The sequence below is a fragment of the Plectrocnemia conspersa genome, unplaced genomic scaffold (assembly GCF_051122295.1).
Source record: "Plectrocnemia conspersa isolate PC_06_02 unplaced genomic scaffold, ASM5112229v1 ptg000005l, whole genome shotgun sequence".
In the NCBI taxonomy this organism is placed as follows: Eukaryota; Metazoa; Arthropoda; class Insecta; order Trichoptera; family Polycentropodidae; genus Plectrocnemia; species Plectrocnemia conspersa.
Genome location: NW_028277169.1, coordinates 17,022,369 through 17,047,143, shown reverse-complemented (window position 1 = coordinate 17,047,143; position 24,775 = coordinate 17,022,369). Strand labels below are relative to the sequence as shown.

Genomic DNA, 24,775 nt, shown 5'->3' with positions numbered 1-24,775 from the left:
AAGTATAAAAACAGTGGGAAAAAATAATTCTTTAAGAAATAATTTTAAAAATAACAATGCATTAAGCGTATTTTAAATGAATTCCTAACTTTGTCTTGATACTGTTAAAAATAACTGCTTAGTAGAGACCGATGTAGAATTGTTTTTCACGGTTACACTACAAAACGTTAACCGACATAATGTTAAGTACAAAACGTTAATCGACATAATGTTAACAACAAAACGTTAACGCCATATAACGCTGTCCGACAAAATGTTAATACACCGCTTGAAACACATATAGTATAGATCAGTGGCTTTACAGATCATCTATATTTATCTCCAGTTTTTTTACGGACAAAATCATCATCAGTCCATTTACGTACACTTTTTTTGCCAATCAAACTCTCAAGAAAATAAAGTGTATGTAAATGTTTTATTTTTTGCCATGTTTTATATATGATTACTTTCTATTGAGATTTTCATAGCAGAATAGTGGATTCAATCAAAGTTGGAGTTATAAATTATGGAGTAAAGAGTACGTTTGTATTATCTTTTGCTCACCTATACGAATGCTGAACAATCGTGTAAAAACAACACTAATAAAGTATAAAAAATATTAAACCATAAAATTGAATACATTGCTTTATTCTAACCATAAAAATAGATAACTACATCGACAGTAAAAATTACTTCTCATCTAGGAAAATTAAAACAAAAAAAATAATATGATATTATGTGTATCACTTCATTGAATTCTTAATCAATCTGATAAACATCAGTCATTGACACACCTAGTAAGATAATTTTTAATATGTGTATATTCATAATAAAATAATAAAAATAACTCTTTGAGGAAGACAATATCTTAACTAAAAGTCACTAAATTAGTATGACAACGCACTTATTCACAGTATCCACAACGTGTTGCCTCAGTGACCAAAATCGATTCAATCACTAATCAGATCGCACAAACAACCGACTTGGATACACAACGGAAGCACTTGAAAGACTGGCCAAAAAGTCTACAATACCATACCTAGCACACTCCGGGTTCGCATCCCGGCCACCGATGCGTGAACACGCCCAACCATCGTGAAGATGTACGAGGGAGATTTTGCGTCTTCCAACAACACACCATATTATAAATTGCACTTATCCACTGTAAATTGAATGGCCGCACGGTTCGCCGCACAGCGTACAGTTAAATAACGCAGTTAACGCGCACTACTGTGCGAGAGAAGAGAAGAGGCAATAATGTCGAAGAGCTGACACGGGGAAGCGCGTAAGCGTGCAACACGCGCGGAAACGTCAAATAGCGGGAAAAATCAGACAGATCAGGTGTCGCCAACCTTGGTGGCGACCGGGTGCAATGGCGAATTCTTCAATACTGTCGGTTCGAAGAACTGGGCCGGTTATTGGGACTCATTTGGAGCTAATGATGCGGAAAACTTTGAATTGATCATGTTTGACGTGTGCTAGCATGGGTTTGGTATCGTTTGATTCCACTTTAAAACATCAGAAGAAAATCATAATGAAAATGGTTCAATATCACTGAGAATTAGTAACATGATTCTATTACTATTTTAATGTATAATGGTAAGGGTTTGATCTCAGTTATAATTATTCAGAACGCGGATGGTTTTTTGTGTTTGCTCTTATTAGATCCTCTGATATTTTTAAATTTTAACTCCTATTTTTTAAATAATAATTTCGCTTCGTTATGTTAAGTTTAACATAACTTATTAAGTGCACTTTTCAATCTGAATTTTATAATCATAAATTTTAGTTTTACTTTGCTTCAAATTGGGCTAGAAATTAAAAAAAAGCATGTCGTAAAGTAGCAAAATCTACTCATAGACTAGAAAATATGGTTTGGGTACTATAAGAACGCACGGGGAAATAGTTGCACCAAAATTCTAAGGACAACAGCTTTGAATATGAAGAAAGTTATGGACGAATTTTTCTTAAGGTATCGAGTATAAATATATAAGTAAAATCAAAACAACGCACAACGATTCGAGAGTTTGTAAAAAAAATTAGCCGTTAATAATTCAATACTTCTTGACCTCTTAAAACAGCTAATAAGATTAAAAAATCGTTAATGGGTGCCGCCCAAGCTAAGTGAAAAGCAAAAAATGTGCTTGTGCTAGCAAGCAAAAAATGTGCCTTCTAGCAGAAAAGAAAAAATAAAAGAATATTATGGCGATTGTTTGAGAACTGCGCTGAGAGTTTTATCGTATGTGGAGATTGAGCTTTAGAAGTCCAAAGGCATATATGTCATAACTAAAATAAAGCCATTTTAAATGATTTGATGATCAATTTTCAATACTTTATTTTATTACTAACTCAGATATATCAATATATGTATATGTCTGAGTAAATAATAAAATTTACCTGGAATTGTCAAATTACTAAAATTCGTCAGAAAACTTGTTAATCCATTGATAGATTTTGGAAACAATTTTTTACCTAGCCAGTGCTAACCGCTCAAAACGTGTGATTTGGTTCATGGTTCTCAATTTGAAATTTTTTTTTTCAAATGAATTAAATAGCTATTTTTAATTCAACTCAATATTTAGACAATATATATTGAAAGCATTAAATTCTGAATCGTGAATTAATTAGGCTGAATGTTTTATTTTAATTGAGAGTAGTCCTTCAGATGTACGATAGATTTATGTGAAATATTGTTCATGTTGAAGGATATTATATATAAAGGATGATCCAACTTCAATTTCCGAACATTTAAAAAAACATCACAATTTTAAAGATCCGATATTTTTATATTTCATTAATTATGAAAAATAAAATCAATTAAATGGCAGCTTCTGAACCTTTTGCAGCAGCCGATTCTTTCGATGACTTTTTTGTACATTTCGAGCAAATTGGTGGATGTTGGGTTTTAGGTGCTCCACGGCGTTAAATCGCATGATTGGCCAAAAAAATGCATGTTATTTAATGAAATACTATGAATTTTTATGAAATAAAAATATTAAAAAACGACCTCTGAAAAAACTGAAATGGCGTCCCTGATTCTAAACCAAAAATTTTCGGGTTATCGTGTGGGCGCCGTCGCCGTAGGAACGCTCGTTAACGCTCATTATCAAGCGTTTCCACCGCGACGGCGTCGACAAGATTTTATTGCTTTCGACGCTGATTCTTAACAGATACTGAACTTGAACTTGGCCAGAAAAATGCATATCATTTAGTGAATAATACTATGAATTTTCATTAAAACGATCACTGACTGTCCAACCTTTGCCGCCCCCCCCTCCCTGAAAAAAATTAAAGCGACGTTTTGAACACGCGTGATTATTGACAGCTGTCTGATTTACAGTACTGCTAACGTATGAAACTCGAATTAGATCACCCTGAGATTTCTACACGATTATATTACTTGCTGATAATTCACTTTTCCAAAAAATATATTTAACTAGTACACTAGCAAGAAGGAAGAAGTTATAACATATAAATGAACGAACAATAATATTATAGTATTTGCATCAAAGGACAAAAAAATCGCCACGATGTGGACTAGAGATGGCTTATTAAATATATACTATTCCCATATAGTAAATTCCTATATTATCTAAAATAAACTGATCCAATGAAAAATCCAATTTAAAATCATATCTTCATATGAAAGATTGCTTAGAGAAATATCATACGAAGGGCAAATATGACGAATCATCAAATACAGAAATATATTTAGTGTTAAATATATCAAAGTAATAAAAATACAGCAAAGGTGTTAAGTAAATTACAATAGTGAACCATTAACTAAAAGTGGGTTATTTGTCAGTTAGTTGTCCCAACATCAGTAGCGGGTACAGGGTTTACCCTAAATATATGATATATAATATAAATAATATGTAAGAAGCTTAATTTTTGTAATTTAGTAAAATGGACCGCTGTTGATCCAATAAAAAATGTTTTTGTCCAGTTAATGATTGACAATCGCTGTCGCTAAAGTCGCCCCAATGTCATATTCACAAAATACATTCTCCCATAACAAATCGACCTTTGATCCACGTGCGCACTTGCTAATAATGCGTGACCAACAGAGTCCCACGGGAACAGGACAATTAAAAATTGATATATTCCTGAGTTAAATAAAATATATTAACCCTTAGAAGTCCAATGGCATGTATGTCATACCCAAAATGATTTGCCCATTGCAGTCCAATGGTGCCCAATATTCTATTTTTACTACCTTTTTGAGTGACTTGATGGTAAAATTTCCACTATTTGGTAATTCCCAAACATTTTACCCGAAATAATAAAAATACTAAAATTCGTCGTAAAAATTTTTTGACAGCTTTTTGAAAATTGCTAAATTTTACAGCTCTGGAAAAAAATCTTTTTGAGTGAGTCTTGATTGTCAGTAAAGTAGCAAAATCAGATTTATTTATGATCTTGTGAGACAAAATTAATGTAGACTTATTTTTAAGTATATAGAAAAATTCTATATTTTAGTACAAGTTGATTTGCAAGAAAGATAATAAGTTGCTTTTTTTAAATCACTTTGAAATATTTGCACGGAACCCCTAAAAGGTTAAAAAAATCTTGCTTCAATAAATTTGCACAGAAAAGGTTTTTCATATGCTTGACAGACCAGAATTGCTTTTTTCTGTAAGCTTCGGAAAGTAGCGTTAAAATTGTTTTTGAAGACAATTTTTCAAACACGACAATACATATTGAAGATTCAGATTCAGATCGAAAATGTCTGAAAATTGAAACAACTCTTAATCAAAGCACCTGATTTATTTTTTAAGCTTATTTAACAATCTACAGATATGAGTATAAAAATTTAAAAAATCGTAATCAAAATTCATATCTATAGCTATTTGAACAGACGGATGTTAAGCACTCCAGTCGAATTTGAACATTGAATAATGGTAGACATCTAGCGACGATTTATATTTTTTATAATTGAATTATTATTTGTTTACTTAATTGAAATTGAATTATTATAATATATATTTATTTTAATTAAAATAACACTCTCCTTAATAATTATATTGAATATTCAACTATACATTTTCGAGTTGAAGGAGTTTATAATTAACATATTTAAACTGGTAAAAGGCTTTGATTAGATACTGTAAAATGTATATATTTTTATACAACGCCAACTGTTGTACAATATAATTAAATCTATCTCAAATCGCTTGAGCATTGTAAAAGCATATCCGGCGCTTCAAACACGATTAAAAGTTAACAATTAAAGTATCATTCGCGCCGTGACACTTGTCGACAATTACATTACGCGTCGTACGTTAACTTTCTCCGTTAACTTTAACCGCGCCGTTCGGCAAAATGTTAAATAGGGAAAAAGGCACATCCGGATAGCGGTCCGTTTTCTAAACATTTCTATTCACACTTTACGATAAGGAAGTCATATTTGCATTTCGTACTACATTATTATGAAAAACAGTATAAATTATCATAATAGCACGATGGCGCCGTTAAAAGTAGCTCGGAAGCAAATAAGACCTTTACGAATTGGATATTTTAATCAACAATTATTAATATCAAGAAAATTAATTGGTTGACTAATTTGTTTTAATAGCATACAGGCACGAAATCGTCAAATAAAATTTTAACCATTAGTGTACAATTTTTTTGCCTTTTTTTGGCAAATATTTATATTAGCAGTGAAATAAGTCATTACTTATAAAATTAAATGTCAAGGGCACAAAAAATAAATATCTGTCTTATCAAACATTCCTACATTATTCTTAATATTATGTGTGTTTTTTTCTTATTAAGATGCTGCAATTAAGTGCAACTGCTTTAACTGCAAAATATAATATGAACAACAATAATTACGTAAAATAAATTAAAGATGTACTTATAACAAAAGTAAAAGGTACAATAAAATAGTGAGAAATTGCAGCATATAATTAATTATATATTATAATTTATAACTTCAGACGGCGTCTTCATATGAAATGAGAACAAAATCTATTGTAGTATATAAACAAGTAGCAAAACAAGCAAGCAAAGCGTCACAATTTTATCATTTAAAAATAAAACGTTAATGCTACTCACTCTCACTGATCTAACTGAATTGCAAGAATCACGCTCGTTAACTATTTTATAAAAAACACACATCTAACGCTCTAATCTTATCTTTTAAAATGTCTACAATAAACTAAAACTGAGTACACACATAATGTAATTTTCATACATTCCCTTATTAAACGTTTTCATCGTCTAATAAAGATTTCCCCGGAGATAACCTCGTCGAATAAGTCAAGCATACAAATTACTTTATTGCGCCTTTATCATAACTTCCTTACACAGCCTTTTTAATAAACGAACTCTGAAAAAAGTCAATATCAAAGCCCTTGACAACGCGACGTTCAAGGTTTTCGAAATCGTTTCCAACGATGAAAAATTAACGAGCGATCGATCTTATCGTTATGGGATGTCCGATTCATTTATATAATATGAAAAATATATTTATATGTAAGCGATCGATATCCTGCACAAACCTTGAATTTTCGCATAATGGGATAGCCGAAAGGTTTATCGACCTTTATATTCTTATTTTGTATTACATAAAACATGAAAAGTAGCTGTATTAAAGTCAGCATTGAAATATATGAGATACTGCTTGATAATAGATATAATATCGGAAGAAATAATTTATTAGTCTTCTAACAATGCTATGACAAGGTACACTGCACACAATTGATACGAGCTTTCAGCAATTTCCAATCATAAATAATTTATGAAGCTGTATGGCTCTAGATAGCATCATTAATTTAAAACGGTTAACGTTATAAATTTGATTAAATTAATAACAGCATTTATTGGTACAATGTATTGTCTTTAAAAATAAAACGTTACAATATATGATATTTTAATAAGTAATGTATTACATTTTTCATTTTAGATTAATTGTATTCTGAATTTGCTTATAAAAAAATCATAAAACCCTGTACCATATATTAAGAATCATATTTCGTATTACATATACATTTTTCTACGTATTTTTTTATTTGGCATAAAATCGAATAATTTTAAAGTCGAATAATAATATAAATTATGTATTCTAAAATATGTTTTTGTATTTTTATAATAATAAATAATAAAATACCAGGAACTCCATTATAAATTAAACTAAACTTTTTAATACAATAAGTTAGATTAAAATAAGTTTAATAATTTTATAAACCATTTTATTATTAAAGGTTTATACGTTAAAAAATCAACTTTCTATTTATTTTCTGGCGCACGGGCTTTGAATATAAAATTTTAAAATGCTTAAAAATATGACAAGAAACTGATATAAAAATGGCACACATCGCTTAACTATCCGTGCAACGCAAAAATTGTCAGTTCTGTGGCGTCTATCGCTAATTAATAACTAATAAAAATATCACTAATTAATAAAATTAGCTAATTATATTTCCACTTTTCAAAAATCAGAACATCATGCAAATGCATTTCACATAAAGATTTTGTATTTACGGGAGATATGATAAATACTAAAAAGTACAATAACGAAAACCAATTAACAAAGCAGCGTCGACAAAAGGTTTTCGCTAAAAGTTAACGTCATATTCGACACGAAGGCAACCACCGATCAAATGCATAGAAAATTCATATAAACACCGACGAAAAATTGCATCGATGATATAGGAAAAAAGAACGAGCAAATACAATAAAAAAAGCCGCCTTGGTGAATTTTACAGCGAAACACTATTATACAACAGGTGATAAAAAATATTTTTTATACATGGAATTTCGTTAACAATTTAATTTACCCTCTATCACCCGGTTTAAAAAAAAACACGAATAGGCAGATTTTGATAATAAAAATCATACTTTGCGTTTAAAAACATATTCAGATCAGACAGCAGCTACAAGATTTGAGACGAACAATAAGTTTAACCCAAGATTTGAGACGACTATCGACTCTATGAAACTATCGTCTTAAATTAATATTAATATAATACATATACTATTCGCGAAATTTTGTACGACTTATATAAATTGTAAACCAACCAATAATACGGTTGATTTGGCGGTGCAGTGCAAAAATTATTATTTTATTGAAAAAGTTAATAATAGTTTGCAATCGACCACTTGCACACTACGTTATTATGGTATTTTATGTTCTTAACTGTAAAAATCAACGATTAACAACCATTGTTTTATATTACCATAATTGAAACTAGTGGAGAAGACATTATTCTATATACATATAATTATCCATTCATACACGCACCTGCTAAAAACATGTGTAAACAAGAAGCATAGTCTAAGTAAAAGTAAGTAATGGAAATCAAATCCGGTTTTTAATGAATCGCAGAATAGTTTACTATAAAATTCATCTAAAATCTTTCACTTTACAAAGGAACCAAATGACGAGACTGCGCAATAATATTAACATAAGTCCACTATATAATAACAGTGATGTTTGCATAATCTGCAGCTCACGATCTGTAAGATCTACTTATTATTACACTCTATTTTGGACCTACACAACAAAGACCTATAGTTTGTATTGGTAATAGGAGAGCTGATGAGAGAATCATCTTCTCGTCGACCAACCCAAGAGTTAGCTGATCCAAATACAACTTTACTAATATGCCGCTTACTGACTTCAGGGATTTGTAGCGGACGATCTTGGGTTAGGGTTCGATGCTAATTCCGACCCAACCAACAAAAGACACTGATGTCAACGCAGACAGTTCGGCATACAAGCTATTACCAATACAAACTATCCTAGGTTAGGTATACTATTTTTATAAATAGCAATTCAGTGACGTCTAACATACCAAATCCAAATCAAGAGAAGATCAAAGTCTGTTTAGCTGAACCATTTTAATGGTATATTTATAAATAACCACCAACGTCAGACTAACAACCTGAGCAATTTCTTTCACCCGAACCTAATCTGATCCAACACACGAATAATTAATCTGAATAATTCATCAACAGCGGTTCTTGAACTTTCAAAAGTAGCGTCGACCCGTCTGACGCACATAGGGTCAAATTAGAAAATAACCCATTTTATACAACCATATAAATAAATCGTGTTTTGGGTCGTATACAAATCACCCGCTGATCGCATATTCAGCGGTCGTTTTACCTCTAAGTAATTCCTAAACACCCTATACCTGAGCAAATTTATTCACATACCCATATACTTCGTGATCGATTGCTAACATTTAAAAAATTGGGTAGTATCGATCGTCTATAATATTTTATGGTCAGTACTCACCGAGCACAGCCGGTCTGCCGTTGGTGGCCGGTGGCGTGCGATTTCTAGAGGGGGCGTAGGCGGACGGGGGCGCCCCAGATTGGGGCTGAGCGCCCACCAAGGTCGGAGGTGTCTGAGTGTGAGGGCTGAGCGGTCGACCTGGACCTGTGACACCATCGCGCTTCTTCGCCGCTCCTGAAATTGAAAGTTGCGTTTTGATTTAATGTTTTCGAATTATGGTTGTCAGACCCTTTTCAAAATGTAACATGTCAAATACGCGAATCTAGAAAGATTTTCATGTAACTCAAAAGCAATTCGGTATTTATCAGGTAAATGAGGTTCGCTAGAATTTTTTTTTGTGGATTGCGACCAAATTTTAGTTTGTCTATATTTGTACTGACATAGAGATGAGGAACCAAACATATAATGATTTCTTTTGAAGCTCCGGCTTATGACCTAAAACTAGTATGTTATGACAGGTTTATATTTGTATATGGCAGGTTAACGTGATACAAAAATAAAATATATTTTAATTGATTAGCGAATACAGGCAAGAACGATAATTGATCAATAAAACGTTTTTAATGTAATACTAATAATTATAAATTTTCAATGTAAAGATATAAAGTCCAGATAATATTTTTTTCTTTCGTTAGCCTGGGAACGAATTTTATGATTCCAACGACATAAAAGTCTCTCATTTGCTCTCATTATAAGCGGTCATCACCTATAAATTCCGATAGTCTATTACAATATTGTAGTAACTGTTTCATAAATAGCAGTTTTGTCATTTTTAATTATATTCTTTGATCATTGAACGCATATCAAAACGATTTTTTAATGTGTTAATCAGTAATATTATAAAACAAATGTCTATGGTGACCATCGAATCGATAAAGCTTTTATCAAAATTGCCGCGTTGACCGTGAGAAATTAGCTTACCGCATATGTGTTAAAAGTGCAATGAACAAAAATGCTTTTAGTCTTTACAACCCGAGGAAAAATGCCATTATGTTATATCATATATCGTTATTGTTAGAGATCCGAAAGATTAGCTAAAATTATCCCCAACACAGAAGAGAATTTTTAAATACAAACGCGATTATATTACTTTAACAAATATAGCATGTTGGAATGCAAAATAACAAGTGCGAGGCTGCCAAATCTACAAATATTAAAATTCTGAAAATTACGTGAATATTCTTATGTAAAAGCAGATGGAAACAAAAAAATCGCGTTGGGAGTGATCAGTTAGATCAAACGTATATAAGCGCAAACAATGCGCATATACTTTACTTCTATTTTTAATTCACTTCAGTACGCAGAAAAGCACTTTAATCAGTTACTTACTAGTTAGGACACATGAGAGTGCATCCTAAATAGCACCAAGTGAGACCGAGAAAACAGCTGCTTCCCTGTTCACGTAAATCCTAGTTCAGTAACAACAGAGTTCAACCCGATCTTTGCAAACGACTGATTTTTTCAAACGCAGACAATGCTACAATAATTGTTTTTATAGTGATTAGACAAACTGTACCATAATAATAATTTATAGCTAAATAACTTTGCCTCATGTCAAAATAAACACGCTGACACTCGGATCAGCGCAGAACTTTGCATATATTTTTTTAAATACGTTAATTTAAATAATATAAATACAAACATACAAATTATATATAATATACATGTTACTGGTTTATAACCATTTTCATGTTTACGATTAGTTATTAGCTTAATTTAATCAAAAATTAAGAATACATATAAAACAAAACGTTTGTGGTTATAATATACTATAAAAAATAAAAAAAATTGCACAACGATGCAATGATTAAGGCTTAATTAAATTGCCCGTCACGAGGACCCTAGCGGAATTTTAGTTGTTGAAAAAACGCAAAATATTTTTTTGGAAAAAAATTAGATTAAAAAATATTTAACTTTGCTGTGAAAAGCGATATTTTGAAGAAAATGTAAAGTTCTGTTAAATGACTCGAATTATTGTATAACAATATAAATTAAGAAAACTTATAAAAATTGTTTTGCACAAATACAAGGTATGTAAAATTCTACATTTCTAAAAAATATACTACATATCATTGATTGTAATTTTTTATCTTGTAATCAAATACATTCAATATACTATTCTATATTGGTATATTATGCTTGTATTAAAATCTTTGTAGTTCATCCCAATAAAATAACGCTCAACACAAAAAAAAAACACTGCGAATGCCGCCTATCGCTGTCGTTGTTTATAAAATATAAATATTATATAGCAACGTGTCACATTCAGTCGTAAAATAAAAAATAGCTATAACAACTTACTACAACAACAGTTGAATATGCTAGCAAAAAATACTTATGTTAATATATACAAGTATATTACCGTAAGTATTTTTACACTATTATTTGATTTAAAAAAATCACTTTTTTAATTAGAAATTTTATATAAATAAACTTATTTATATAATAATACATGCGAAAATCTCTATAAAAAATATACATTATTTGAACAAAATATTATCTGTATTCGTAAGTGCATGATCCTCAACTACAGAGTAATTATCAACATTAAAAATATTTAACATATTCATAGAATCAAAGAGTCAATATTATTATTAAAAAAAACTATTGGTTTAACGTAATAATATAAATATTATATTATCAATCACGATCGTTTAGATTAGATAAGTATAATTGCGTCAATATTTAAAAGCAAATTTTTTAAAAGGTTCATACATTAGTTATGAACCATTACGATGCAGAACTAAGCGTGTTTTAGCATTTTATCAATTAAAGTATCGTGTTTATATAGTTTTAACTGATCGTATCAGTTTTCAAAATTTATGCAGCGAACTCATTTAAAATATGATACTGTTGTTTATACAACCTTTGAACATATTCAATATTCCACTAAATCCATTTTGTATATGATAACAATAAATAATTATGATAATGTTGATTAATAACTTTATTAAAAATTAAACAATAATAAAACATCTCTATTATGGATATAGGATGTTTTCATAGTAATTATTGGAATGTATGCTTATAATATAAGTCGTGGGTGGCATTCATAAAAACAAGTATACAAATCCTTTCGGAAAAATATACTACAATACAATAGATTTATTTTAATAAAATGGCATTTCGACCTTCTAAATCAATATTAGGCTTGACGACCATAGAAAAAATAATCTGTTTTCAAGACTGTTACGAAAATACTTTTATTATTATGTAAATTGACAGAGACGACACCTACAGAATATTTATATTGAGTGTGAACATAATAAATATTAAACTTCACAAAATATATTTTAATAATACAAGTTATGCAAATTTAATTGACTTAAAATTGCTATTGAGTTATTTTATAATACATACAAAACATTTTTCATCGCGGTTTTGAAGCGAGCTACTCTCGGGGGTTAAATAAAAACTAGATAAAACCTCAAGATTCTACTACCATAATACAAGCATAAAGTTCGGGCATAACGTAAACCATCCAGTTTTGAGGTGCTTCTTTATATAAATTTTTACAGACGCTCTTGGATGCAGGGCGTTGATCTTGTGAGTGCCTAGGGATAAAGGCGTCTCGGCGTCGGTCGACGGGGTGGAATCGGTGGGTGGCGAAAGGGGGTGAAGGAGCCGGCGCCGAACAAGGCCACTATGAGTCATCCTAGGGGAAAGACTAGAATTACGTCACACAAACCCACCCCCGAGTTACTAGCCCACTCACTCACTATGTTACCGGTTTTAATAATAAGCGTGTATCGATTCCACTGGACGGAAGCTTTTTAGTATAAGTTTTGTAACTCTATATCTCGAAAACCAAGAAGGGGAGAAAATAAAAGTCATATTTAAGATTAAATCTTCTTATATCTTCAATACAAAATAAAATTAACCTTACTACGCCATACTTTTAAGTATATCTTAACAGTCAGTGTTAATTTAAAACTTTTCGGTGCAACCAGCGAATCACCGGCAACTACAGAAACATGAGCGACGCACAAGGAATGACTAGATTGCATACGTTTTAATATAAATTAAAAGCGCATACAAGTTATGCGCTTCTTTGTGTCGAAACTTATTACTTGTATGGTACAAATAAGTTTCAACAAAAAGAAGCGAATCATTTGCTATCCATGTTTCATAAAATAAAAGATAAATATGTCAAACAGATAAGAGTTTTCCGGAATACTTGCAATAACATCCATGAAACTCTCCCCGCGTTTTTACCAAAACATGTCACATTATAATTACTCTACATTTACTCATAAATCTATTGGATTTTTTATATTTATTGTAAGTCTACCGTTGCAACATGACAGGCGTTAACCCAATGCATTACAACGGCGTAAAAAGAATTGATGTTACAAAAGTGAGTAATATGAGTAATTTAATACACAACCTAGCTCAATTTTTTTTATAATTAATTTATGAGATTATGAATATCTAAGAAAATCGTACATGTAATAATGCTCGATTGAATTTATAATTATATGATAATCACTAAATGATAAAATGTTAAAAACCAGGTCTTTCAGGTGTATATATGTGTAAATCACACATACATATTATCAATATAATCTGACTGATAAAGCAAAATTTGAAGCATATGGCATTTTGATGACATAAATATATTTTATAAATTTCAAGCTATACGTTTTACGGTGATTTTAATTTAATTATTAATCCGTGAGATTAGGAAAATCTAGGAAAACGTAATCTGTAATCTGATCTCTCTATCATGAAAAAAATTGGATCCATATGAAATTTTAACCCAAGTTATTTGGGTATTAGTTACAAACGTATACTGCTAATATATCATTATAGAAAATTGATTAAAAAGCAATGTATATATAAATCAAAATTTTTGATAGTAAGGTATAAAAGTATAGTGAATATTAATGTTTTAAATAATTATATATTTAGTAGTAGAAGTAATAGATTTATAATTAAATTTAAAAGATCGCTGTTTTATATATTAAAAAAAATGTCTATACCTAGTTAGAAATATATATTATAAAAAGTACAATATACAATAATATTAAAGTAATAAAAGTAGTATTAAATAGGTTTACTAATTGCAAAAGTATGCAAAAAGAATAGATAATAAATAAGTAATGCTTATGTATTTTTATAAAAATTGTATATAAATTTAATACCAAAAATAAAACTAATTAACAGTTAAGAATAATAAGAAAATGAGTACGGAATATAGTTTTTTTGGATGTTCTATTTTTAATTTACAAGTATTTCTAATACTATGCAATTAAAAATAAGCATAATAAAACAGTAATGAGCTTTCAGTACAGAAACGAGCTTAATACATAATTAAAATCAAATAAAAATACGCATATTCCCAGTCGACGAATATTCTTGTTACTTCAGGTATTATTTATACCTTTTATAAGTAAAATATCCGCAATACAAATTGCACCGCAATGCGCGAACACCCAAACAGCATTATTTCATTCCTGAAATGCAATTCTTGGAATACGAACGATGACTACCGCAATCTGTAGCGACTGACGCAAAGCTCCTAACATCAATTTCCTACTTAACGACCTGCGACTGTGTGCAACTCAAAATAATTAATAAGCAATTAAATCCCAGGTAATGTTCCGAGACTTTACGGTCCGCTCGTTTTGTAATCTATAAAAGGACATCTTTACAAAACGCAACACACGCTCGCGTATCAACATTGTAATCAAGCTTGTATACAAATGTAAAATAATATAATACTAATATAAAAAAACTGAGGTTTAGCCACATCACGGTATCTCAAGGTAAACTGGGATGGCGAACTCGTACTTCCCGACAAACATACTTTCAAGTCTAGCTGGATATATTATAAAAATATGTTTTTTTTTCCTGTATGTGAATATTATTTTATGTACATAGCACATTCATATGAGAAATGGATAAAACCGGCGACGCTAAAAAAATGAGATTTATTGAAGTGGATGCCTTAAGCGTAAAAAATATAAAAAAATAACATTCGACGATATGCGTCAATTCACATACATACTATTAAAGAATTGCAGTTATTTTATTTTACTTTTGGAATCACACAAAATATAATAAATCTAGTATTAAATGTCATAAATATTATAAAATTTTTGTCATGAGATTCGTTCTTGTCTGAAAAACAATCTTATTAGAATAAATGGCAAAAATTATGAGAGAGGAAATAAGCAGCTCATTGATTGAATACATTTTTAACAAAAGCCTGACTAAGTTACAAATGAAAACTTTCTTCGAAGTTGCTGTGAAAAAATATATTTAAATAATAAGGAAGATTTATTGGAGAGACATTTTTCTAATTTAGATTGCTTGGAATTGGAAATTAAAATAAGTAATAAAAATAATACGATGTTATTAATATGACGTTGCCAATCGATAACTAATTAATCAAACGTCCAATAAACCACCAGAATGACCGAAATGAACTTAAGATTTTGCAACAACCATTTAACATACTCTTCAATCTTAATGTTCATTATTATCGTTTGCTCACAATTAAGCCAACATCAACAGAAAGCGAGCGACTATTCTCAACGGCAAAACTAATCACTACGAAATTTATAAATAGACTATCTGATTCGTCCATAAATGCCTTGATCATTCTAAAACCTTATTTTATCCAGCAAAATAATTGATCTATTTTAATTTTCAAAACAAAATTAAATAAATTGCGTTTTTTGTATGGTTTATAATTAATAAATATTTTTTTTAAATGTGGCTTTTATTCTTTTAAAAAAATCAATATTTATGCTTTTTTACAAACATGTAGAGTGGCGACACCTAAATAAGACAAAATGTGATGTAAAGTGCAAATTTAACATAAAATTTATGGAATTTTTATGTAGATAATTTAAATAAAATTAAGTAAAACTATGTCATTATATTTATTTTCAATTTAAAATTAAATTTATACAATAAAATAGATACTCGGATTTGTATATATGCGAGATACTGCATAAAAGTATATTTTTAATATACAAAAAAATGTGCAAGAAAAAAATTTATTGTTAATATTTTCTACATTTTGGCATTTTGCGGCAGGAATCAGTTCTCACTCATTTTTCACAATTGAATATAAATTATTTTATATTTGTAGCAAATATATTTTTAATTTTAAGTTATGAATGTCAATAGACAAATATTTTTACCTATGATTTTGCCGAAAAACAAAAAAAGTCACTAATTACTGTTTGTGTTAACCCCATTGAAACGCATTGGGCTGCTGTAACACCTGGAATGTTGCAACAAATATTTTCCAATAAAATTTTAATTAATTCAAGATGTCATATACGTGTTTTAATATAACTATTACGCAAACGAAAATTCTAAACATAGGTGATTGTTTAATTGTCAAATATATTGTACTTTTAATTTCAAATGCTTTATATTTGTCTCTATTTTTAAGTAAAAATATGTGTAATTATAGGAAATGACATTATTTTTTTGTACGTTTTCTTAAATATACATATATGTGTATATTGAATATCTATGACTTTTAATTATTTAAAATATTCGCTGAGCGCAATTTTCGTTTGCGCAATAATCACCGAGCCAACTTTTTCCATAGCTTAAACGCCTATATGTTATTTAACTACAATAGTTTCAATACCTGTGCAGAATTTTTATTTTATTTTTTTTTGCATTATTTAAGTCGATTTGTTTCTAATAAAATATATTATAAATAACATAACGATTGAGTCAATTGAATTTTTAGCCAGTAGCTTACTGATTATAAACCGTAAAAAATATCTAATATTTGATCTTATAAATCACGAGAACTTATTTCTATTTACTAAAATAATAAACAGAGCTTTCACGCCATGTATTGAATTAGATGTCGAATCAGACTCGACATAGGACTGGAAAGGGGTTTAGTATCGTTTCTTATATTGATGAAACAAATATGTCAAATGTCAATGTCGATCAATAAATACAAATATTGTGTTTAAATTGTTACGAATCAATTTAAACATCTAACTAATATTTTATCGAATATTTATGTAATTTTTAAATAAAAAATATATACTTTAAAACGTCATGCAACTGATGGTTATACGTTTTATATTAAATAATAGCTAACAAATTATATATATAATATATACTATATACATAAATAATAAAGAAATAACATAAGCTAACCTATACATATATAATTTAATTTTAGTTATAATATTTATGAGTCTAAACGATCGCAAAAATGCTATAGAGTTATTCTGTATATCGGCTTTTTTAATCTATTATTATTTCAATTTTAACTCTGAAAAGTAGAAAGTGAGTAATTCAAATAGCCTTCATCTATCGATTGCAATAGCGAGCTTACTGCAACGCTTGGCTTTGTCACAAAAAAACAGCACAAGAAGACGAAAAACCCTCCACGCGTTCATTCAAATATATCGTATCTAGGAATGATGTTTATTTTAAGCATTTTTTTAATATACAATAGAATTTTTCCAAGGCTCATAATGAAGTTGAATTTAACGACCCCTGTTAAATCCATACGCAGCATCCGTCCGCATTGGACGAATCCATAAAAACCGCATTTTCTGCAGACTTACATACATACACACTTAAACCGCGGTACATACACATTATATTCCAGACACGTAAATCGGTCCGCGATCGATGCAAACAACTCATACCTCTGACTCCGAAGCTGCCGAAGCGCTCCCTGTTCACGGCCGCCTTGTACTTCTTGTCTCCGGGCAGCTGGATCTTGGACTGAAACTTGTCCTGGTACTTCTCGGGAAATTTCTCGGACCCGGTCCGATACAGTCTCTCCTTGGAGCCGTGCGCACCCATCGCGCTACGCCGAGTCAACTGACCCAATTCGCACTCAGTTAGCACTACTACGGTGCACTCAGACCGTCTGCCAATAACTCACATGGTCATGATCGAGAGGTGTCTCAAGAACTACTATCACTGCCAAAATGTCACTGTGTCTGTCCATCTGTCACTATCGAACGTCACGTGCCGCTGTGATAACGCGCATCGTGGCACGAGTTGAAATGTCTAATCGATTTCCACAGATTGCTTGAATCAACACGTGCTTACGTTCATCTGAACTTATGGTATACATTGAAGTCACTACAAAAACATTTTTTTATTACTAATCAAATAAGCGATTAAGGTTTTGTTTTTATTATGAATTAGCTCCAAATTAACTTTTAAGTAAAAGTTAAGGATACACAATACCATATTTTGATAACAAAGTGTATTTATTGGATTAAAGACATTTTGTCAACAAGTTTAATATAATATATGTAAGTATAGTAAGTACTGTGTACACTCTGACTTAATGCGAAGTGGCAAAACTAACTCAAATTTTAATCCAATAATACGGAAGTAGATATATATTCAATATAGTCATTCGGTTAAGTAACCTTTTTATGATTATACAAAGCTGAGTTCTTTATTGTTATTATGATAATTTAAACAGGTATTGTACCAAAGGGCACACAGCGTAAAAAGGTACCTGTTGACTGATAAAAAATCTGCAAAACGGATTGGAGTAAAAAACCATATTTTTTAATGATGTTATCGATTATTGCACGTTAGGATAAACATATGTATAAAAATGATTGGAAAAAATGGCAAAAGTTGAAATATCAACTATTAATTATGTGTAAAATAAATTCGAATTTTAGCTTCATATTGCCTTTTTAGCGATAACGAATCAGGGACGTCATTTGAGGGAGCAGATGGCTTTTGCCCTCCTTGAATTTGACCAAAAATATACATGTCATTTAATGAAATACTGTGAATCTTAATGAAATCGAAATATTAAAAAAACTATCACTGACTGTCCAACTTCCACCCCTCCCCCCCTTTCCAGGAAAAATCTGAAATGGGGTCCCTGGTTCTAAACTAGAAATTCTAGGTTATCCCTCAAAGAAAATCTATCCAGAAAAGTAAGAATATATATCTATGGATAAAATTATATCGGAATACATTTTCACCCGTAGATATACATATATTCTAACCAGTGAAAATATAATTTATCTGACAGATGCTAGTAAAATTATATGATTTCAACTTTTCCATACGTAGTAATATATATATATTTACATATTTATGATTTTTTTATTTACACGCGATGAATAAATTTTCCAAAAAGTCCAAATACATTTTCACCAGTAGATAAATATATATTTTTACTAGCGAAAATATAACTAATTATAGTTTTAGAACTTTCATTAAATCAAGTCAAAAATATAAACTAAATGAACTCATCTCTCAGTGGAAAATAAGCAGAAGAAACACTACAAAGAGATTGCATCTTTAAAATGTCTATTAAACTCTATTTGACAGTTGCGAAACGTACATTTTCTGTTCAAACCCAAACCTAACCTAATGTAAAATCTAAAACTAATTACAGTTTAAGAACTTTTATTAGTTCGAATCCAAAATACAAACTAAGCCAACTAATCTCTCATGGAAAAATAAGCGGAAGAAAAAGTACAGACAGCTCGTATTTCACTGTTTTGCGGAACACCAGATAGTTATATATTTACATATGTATATAACTGAAGAAATAATAAATAAAAAAACATTATAATAATACAGTATTTATATATTTATAATACCAATAAATTAAAACTTAATATAACAAAAAATATTTTATAATAATTTTATAAAATATATTGAGAGCCTCTGAACTGATATAAAAAATTCCGCAAAAACCGAATAATAATAAAAAGTAGTAAAATAAATCAAAGCAATAAAAAAAATTATAAATCACTATAAATGCAATATAAAATAATAATAAAAAAATTACAACAGAAACAATTATGAAAAATACGTAAAGTTAACTCACTACTCAAAGGGTTAAATTGAAATAGTAGTTTTATCCGTTTAAAAAGCAATGCCGAGGCCACATAGAGTTTAACCTAATAAACTATCTTTAATTCTTACAGCAAAATCAAACCATATAAATATATAGATGTCGGCTTACAACAATGCTATAGTAATATTATTTATCGTCGTCCGTCAACGACGATATGCGACACGCAAAGGCGTAAAAAACGCGAAAATGTTGGATAGTAACATATTGCAACTTTCTATCGATCGCCTGAAATAAACGACTTGTTCCTATTCACCAAAAGATAAATATGTGTTATTTATTTGATTTATTTATAAACTATTTAAACTAAAAGTTAAAAAAATACAAGTATGTAAACCACTATCTGTACAAGTAAAATTTATTATTAAAACTTTTTTTGATTCAGTAAATTTAATGTTATAGTTACATTTATGACAGATTTTATATCCATTGTGTATTTATATTCACTCACAAAATCGCTTCTTACGAAATCGTTAAATAATAATATGTATGTAACAAAATTTTACGAGCGGTCATTGTCCGTCGTGAAAATCGGCCTATTTTCGTGCAATGGAAAATAATAGTTATTACCAGTTGCATGCGAAACGCCACGAAAACACCCAGCAACAGCAACTAAACTTTGAACATCACCCGAAACTCTAAATAATTACAAAAGCATCACGACCGTTCGTGACTAAGTTACGCGACACTGCCAAGTTCAGGACAATAAGCCTAAGCGCGTTGAAGTTAGGATTGGATTTAATAATAAATAATCGTCGAAATTAGGACGACGACACACGAAACGACTTCCTAGAAGCAGAAGAAAGAAGCCTCTCTGGTGGAGAGTGAGCGCGCGTATGCGTCATCTCGATTTATTTCTAACGTTTAAGACTGTTACTTTCTTCTTTCTCTCTGGAGCAGCACGTGAGCTAATCTAAAACTGTGCTTAAAAACGATCGACGTTGATCTTGTGCGTGTGTTATAATTACACTGCGCAAATAAGAAGATGTAAACAAGAGATGGAACAAGTAGTTCATATAAACACATGCTTAGATACAATCTATAATTTGCTATTATGATTAAACAATCGTTATTGTGGTATACACATTATTAAGACATTAATAGAAAAGTTAGCTCATATTTGCAACATTACTGCGATATACTATTGAAAAGATAAATTTATTATGAAATGCCACTGGCGAAATGGAAATAGTTTTATCGCATTACTTTTGGCATTTTCTTTATAAAGCGGACATCGCTCAAGATATATTCTTGGAGCTTAGTTTAGGATGAAGCAATTTATTTTACTTTTTTACAACAGCACCTTATTATAAGGTTTTGTATATATATATAATTGTTATGTATGTAAGCGTATTATATTTATGTGTATATGTATATATAAAATATATAATAACTAAATATATTTATTCAATCAATCATAATAATAAGCATAAATATACATGGAAATGTTCCTCTTTTAAAGTTTGCTCCTGTAAAGTTAAACTTTATTACAGCTATGAAATTGGTAGAAAATAATAAGTCAAAACTGAAAATACTTAATTGTATTTTAGTGATTTTTATAATTATTATTAGTAGTTGTCTATGTTATGGCTATAGTTATACAATAATAATATAAAAAAAATATTCGTCGTTCAGCGACGACAAAACGCGGCACGTATTATCGCCTATTGATCACCAAGTTGCTTAACTAGAAATTGATAGATTATAACGGGTATTTATCTATAAATACTCCAATCAAACTTTTCTAAGAAAAAAAATTTTTTTTGCAAATGTTATAAATTATTGAAAGTGAAAAAAGAAATAGGACTAAAATGTTTTCATACATAGTCCTAATGATTTTTATTAGTACTCGTAGACAATGCAATTAAGGAGCAGCGTATAAAGTATTTTTAGAAGTACCTGAATGTAAGGAAGATTGTTTAAAAGTCACGAAATATGAATAAACATACGAATAATTGATCATAAATGTTAACAATTTGAGTCGAAATTTGACATGCTTGTTAATTATATTTTCCAAAAAATCATGAAGACGACAATAGTTACTACATTTTTATTGAATATACGTATTAATAGAAAATTTTCCTACTACTGTAATAAAAAACAATTTTAAATCAAGCAAAAATCTAGGTTTTCTTAGATTTTCGTAATCTAAGTGGATGAATCAAATTGTAATAAATGAGTTTTTTAAATCGAGCTAGGTCTTGCATAGTGATTTTAAGCTTTAATAATAGTTTTTAATTATTAAAATTGATTACACTGATCTTAGTCTATTTAGTTGTTGATTTTGCTTAAGAGAAGGTTTTATAATAAATTGAGGAAATTTTAACAATGTGTTTTTTTTATTTCGTATTAATGTTTGTTGAACTTCAAAGAGTAACGTAGTAAATAAAATGAACAGGCTTATAAAATAAGAAACAGTTTTTTATTGCCTTTACACTATGCTATAAAAATACCATTATCTTAAATCATACATTTCTTGAATTGGCCCATAATATATTACCATTCCAGTATTTTTATCAATTGGTTCAAGAGCAATAATCACACACTTAATACACACGTTTGTTCGCAACATTAGACGCCATTAAAAATCAAGCTGAAATTCGGTTGAAACCGGGAAAACTTGGCAAGCTAACCAAAGAAATCTGTACCTTAATAATTTATTTTTTTAACATTTTCCCATCTTCCGGACAACAAAGGCAAAATGTTTCCGACAACCGTGAAGAAGAGCGATATGCGTCTGAGTGACGAATCGATTCTCTCAATCTGTTCTCAAATCATAACGCCATGATTTTTTTGGCCTAAATCCAACAATGCGTTTCACAACGCGATCGGAGAAATTGCTTCCAGAAATATGAGTCTTTCGACCCATTTCTCATCGGTTACGCCCTCCGGCGCATACATTATAATATTTATTATCCGCACAAAGCAGAGATTTCAAAATAGTTTCTCGTTAACTGTTCTCGTCAACTTCCTAGTCAATAAATAAAATAGATTCGATCGAGCCTTATAAGTCCGACAAAGCAATCATCAATGACACTCTAATCATGCTAAATTATACGTTCGAAATAATATAACAAAAAAATATGCTTCTGACAGGATACATGCGCTAATGGTCAAATGTGCCGTGAGCTAATAACTCCTCCTGTTTTAGATTTAGTGTGTGTGTGTCAAGAAAGAGTTTCGCAAGACAAATATTTCTTATTCACAAATTAAATCGAGCATGAGGGAGGAAAAATGGTTTATTGGCACGCCAAAAGTACGTCGACTTATGAGGCCATACGTGTGCGACGTTTCACAGTTCCGCAGTGGCGATAAACCTATACGAAGCCCTAATTGTGCGCAATATATTTCGTTTGAAAAAAAGTCAATAAGGTTGTTTCTAGGCGTCTAAGTAAAAATATAAAACAACAAAGTAATTTGATTTCAGATTAAGAAATATTTGTTAAACCATTAAATGAAATATGGGACGGTGTTGATAAGAAATGTAATACTAATAAAATGTTTAGTCTATTTTTACTGATAATAGATATCTATTACCTAATATAAAAGAAAATATCGCGGGCTACACGTGTACTTTTATTTAAATAAAACCTGCCTCTTTTGATAATTACTACGCGTACAAACCTATGTACTATGTATGTATATTATTCTTTGAAAATAATATAATATGAAACGAAAGACCGATAAAATAAAATAAAATTGTTTCCAAGCCTTCCAAATTTTTTTAGGGTATACGTAATATACACCAATATCAATATCATCAAAATATATATTTCGCTTCAAACTAAACATTGTATTAATATTTTTTCCAAAATGTTACGTTTACTTCATGATCGAGATGCGTGTCTCGAATGCGCTTCGAAGCGCAGCGAGGCAAAGAATACGATTACGTACTTGCAGTATGTAATTTAATAGATTGCACATACACACGTTCGTCATTAAATGTTACATCATCCAAGAAAAAAAAGATCACTATCAATCTAATCGTAAAACATGAGATTATTCTGAATTATAATAAAGCGTATGTTAAGGTGAGGAAAAAACCGAATTCATTATATAGTCACGAACTAATGTAAGACTACGCAAACAACTAAAAAAAACAACTTCTAAGTAGTACAATGAGTTTGAAAAATTAATGGGAATAAACAGTGATGATGTTTATTTTTCGATGTGAGTACTTAATTATAGAGCACATTAATAATTGAATAGCTAAATGATTCTTAATGCGAATTCGTTCAAGTGTTATTTAACTTGAGCACGTTTATTTGTATTTAATAAATAAGTTAAATATGCACTTGAAAGACAAAGGTTACGTGGTTTAATTACTGAAGTTTTTAAAAGTAAAATTGAGTTTTTGTAAAATTCAACGAAATGAGAGGAGGCCGCATTGCGGGATTTTACACTTTGACCTCCACAAGGATCTTCTCACGTTGCTATGCGGAGTAATTAAGGAGAACTATGGTATAAGTACAACAATAAGCCTAAATATAGTTTGAAAGTTTACGTAGATTTTACAAACTTATAGAATAATATTAAAACCCTTGTATGCCCCAACCTTTTTGACATACTATCAACTCGTTGTTTATATGTTGAAAAAGCAGCTATTAAATCATATGCAGCTGATAACGATTCGTCACAGATACTACGTTGATAGTTTGATTAATCAAAACACATGATTTAAAGCGATTACGCGATTACTTATAAAA

At 30.0% G+C, this 24,775-nt stretch overlaps 1 protein-coding gene across 2 annotated transcripts in view; it reads right to left on the bottom strand.

The window, feature by feature from the left end:
- toc (toucan) overlaps window positions 1-24,775 on the bottom strand; it is a 117,225-nt gene that overhangs the window by 58,797 nt on the left and 33,653 nt on the right. Inside the window, exons 2-3 of one of the 2 annotated variants that reach the window (XM_088186363.1) lie at window positions 17,869-18,313; window positions 9,224-9,397 (exon numbers count right to left, since the gene is read on the bottom strand). In XM_088186363.1, the coding sequence (XP_088042489.1) occupies window positions 9,224-9,397; window positions 17,869-18,028 (334 nt within the window). In that variant the 5' untranslated portion in view covers window positions 18,029-18,313. The remainder of the gene's footprint in view (window positions 1-9,223; window positions 9,398-17,868; window positions 18,314-24,775) is intronic. The other variant, XM_088186362.1, reaches the window with a different exon arrangement.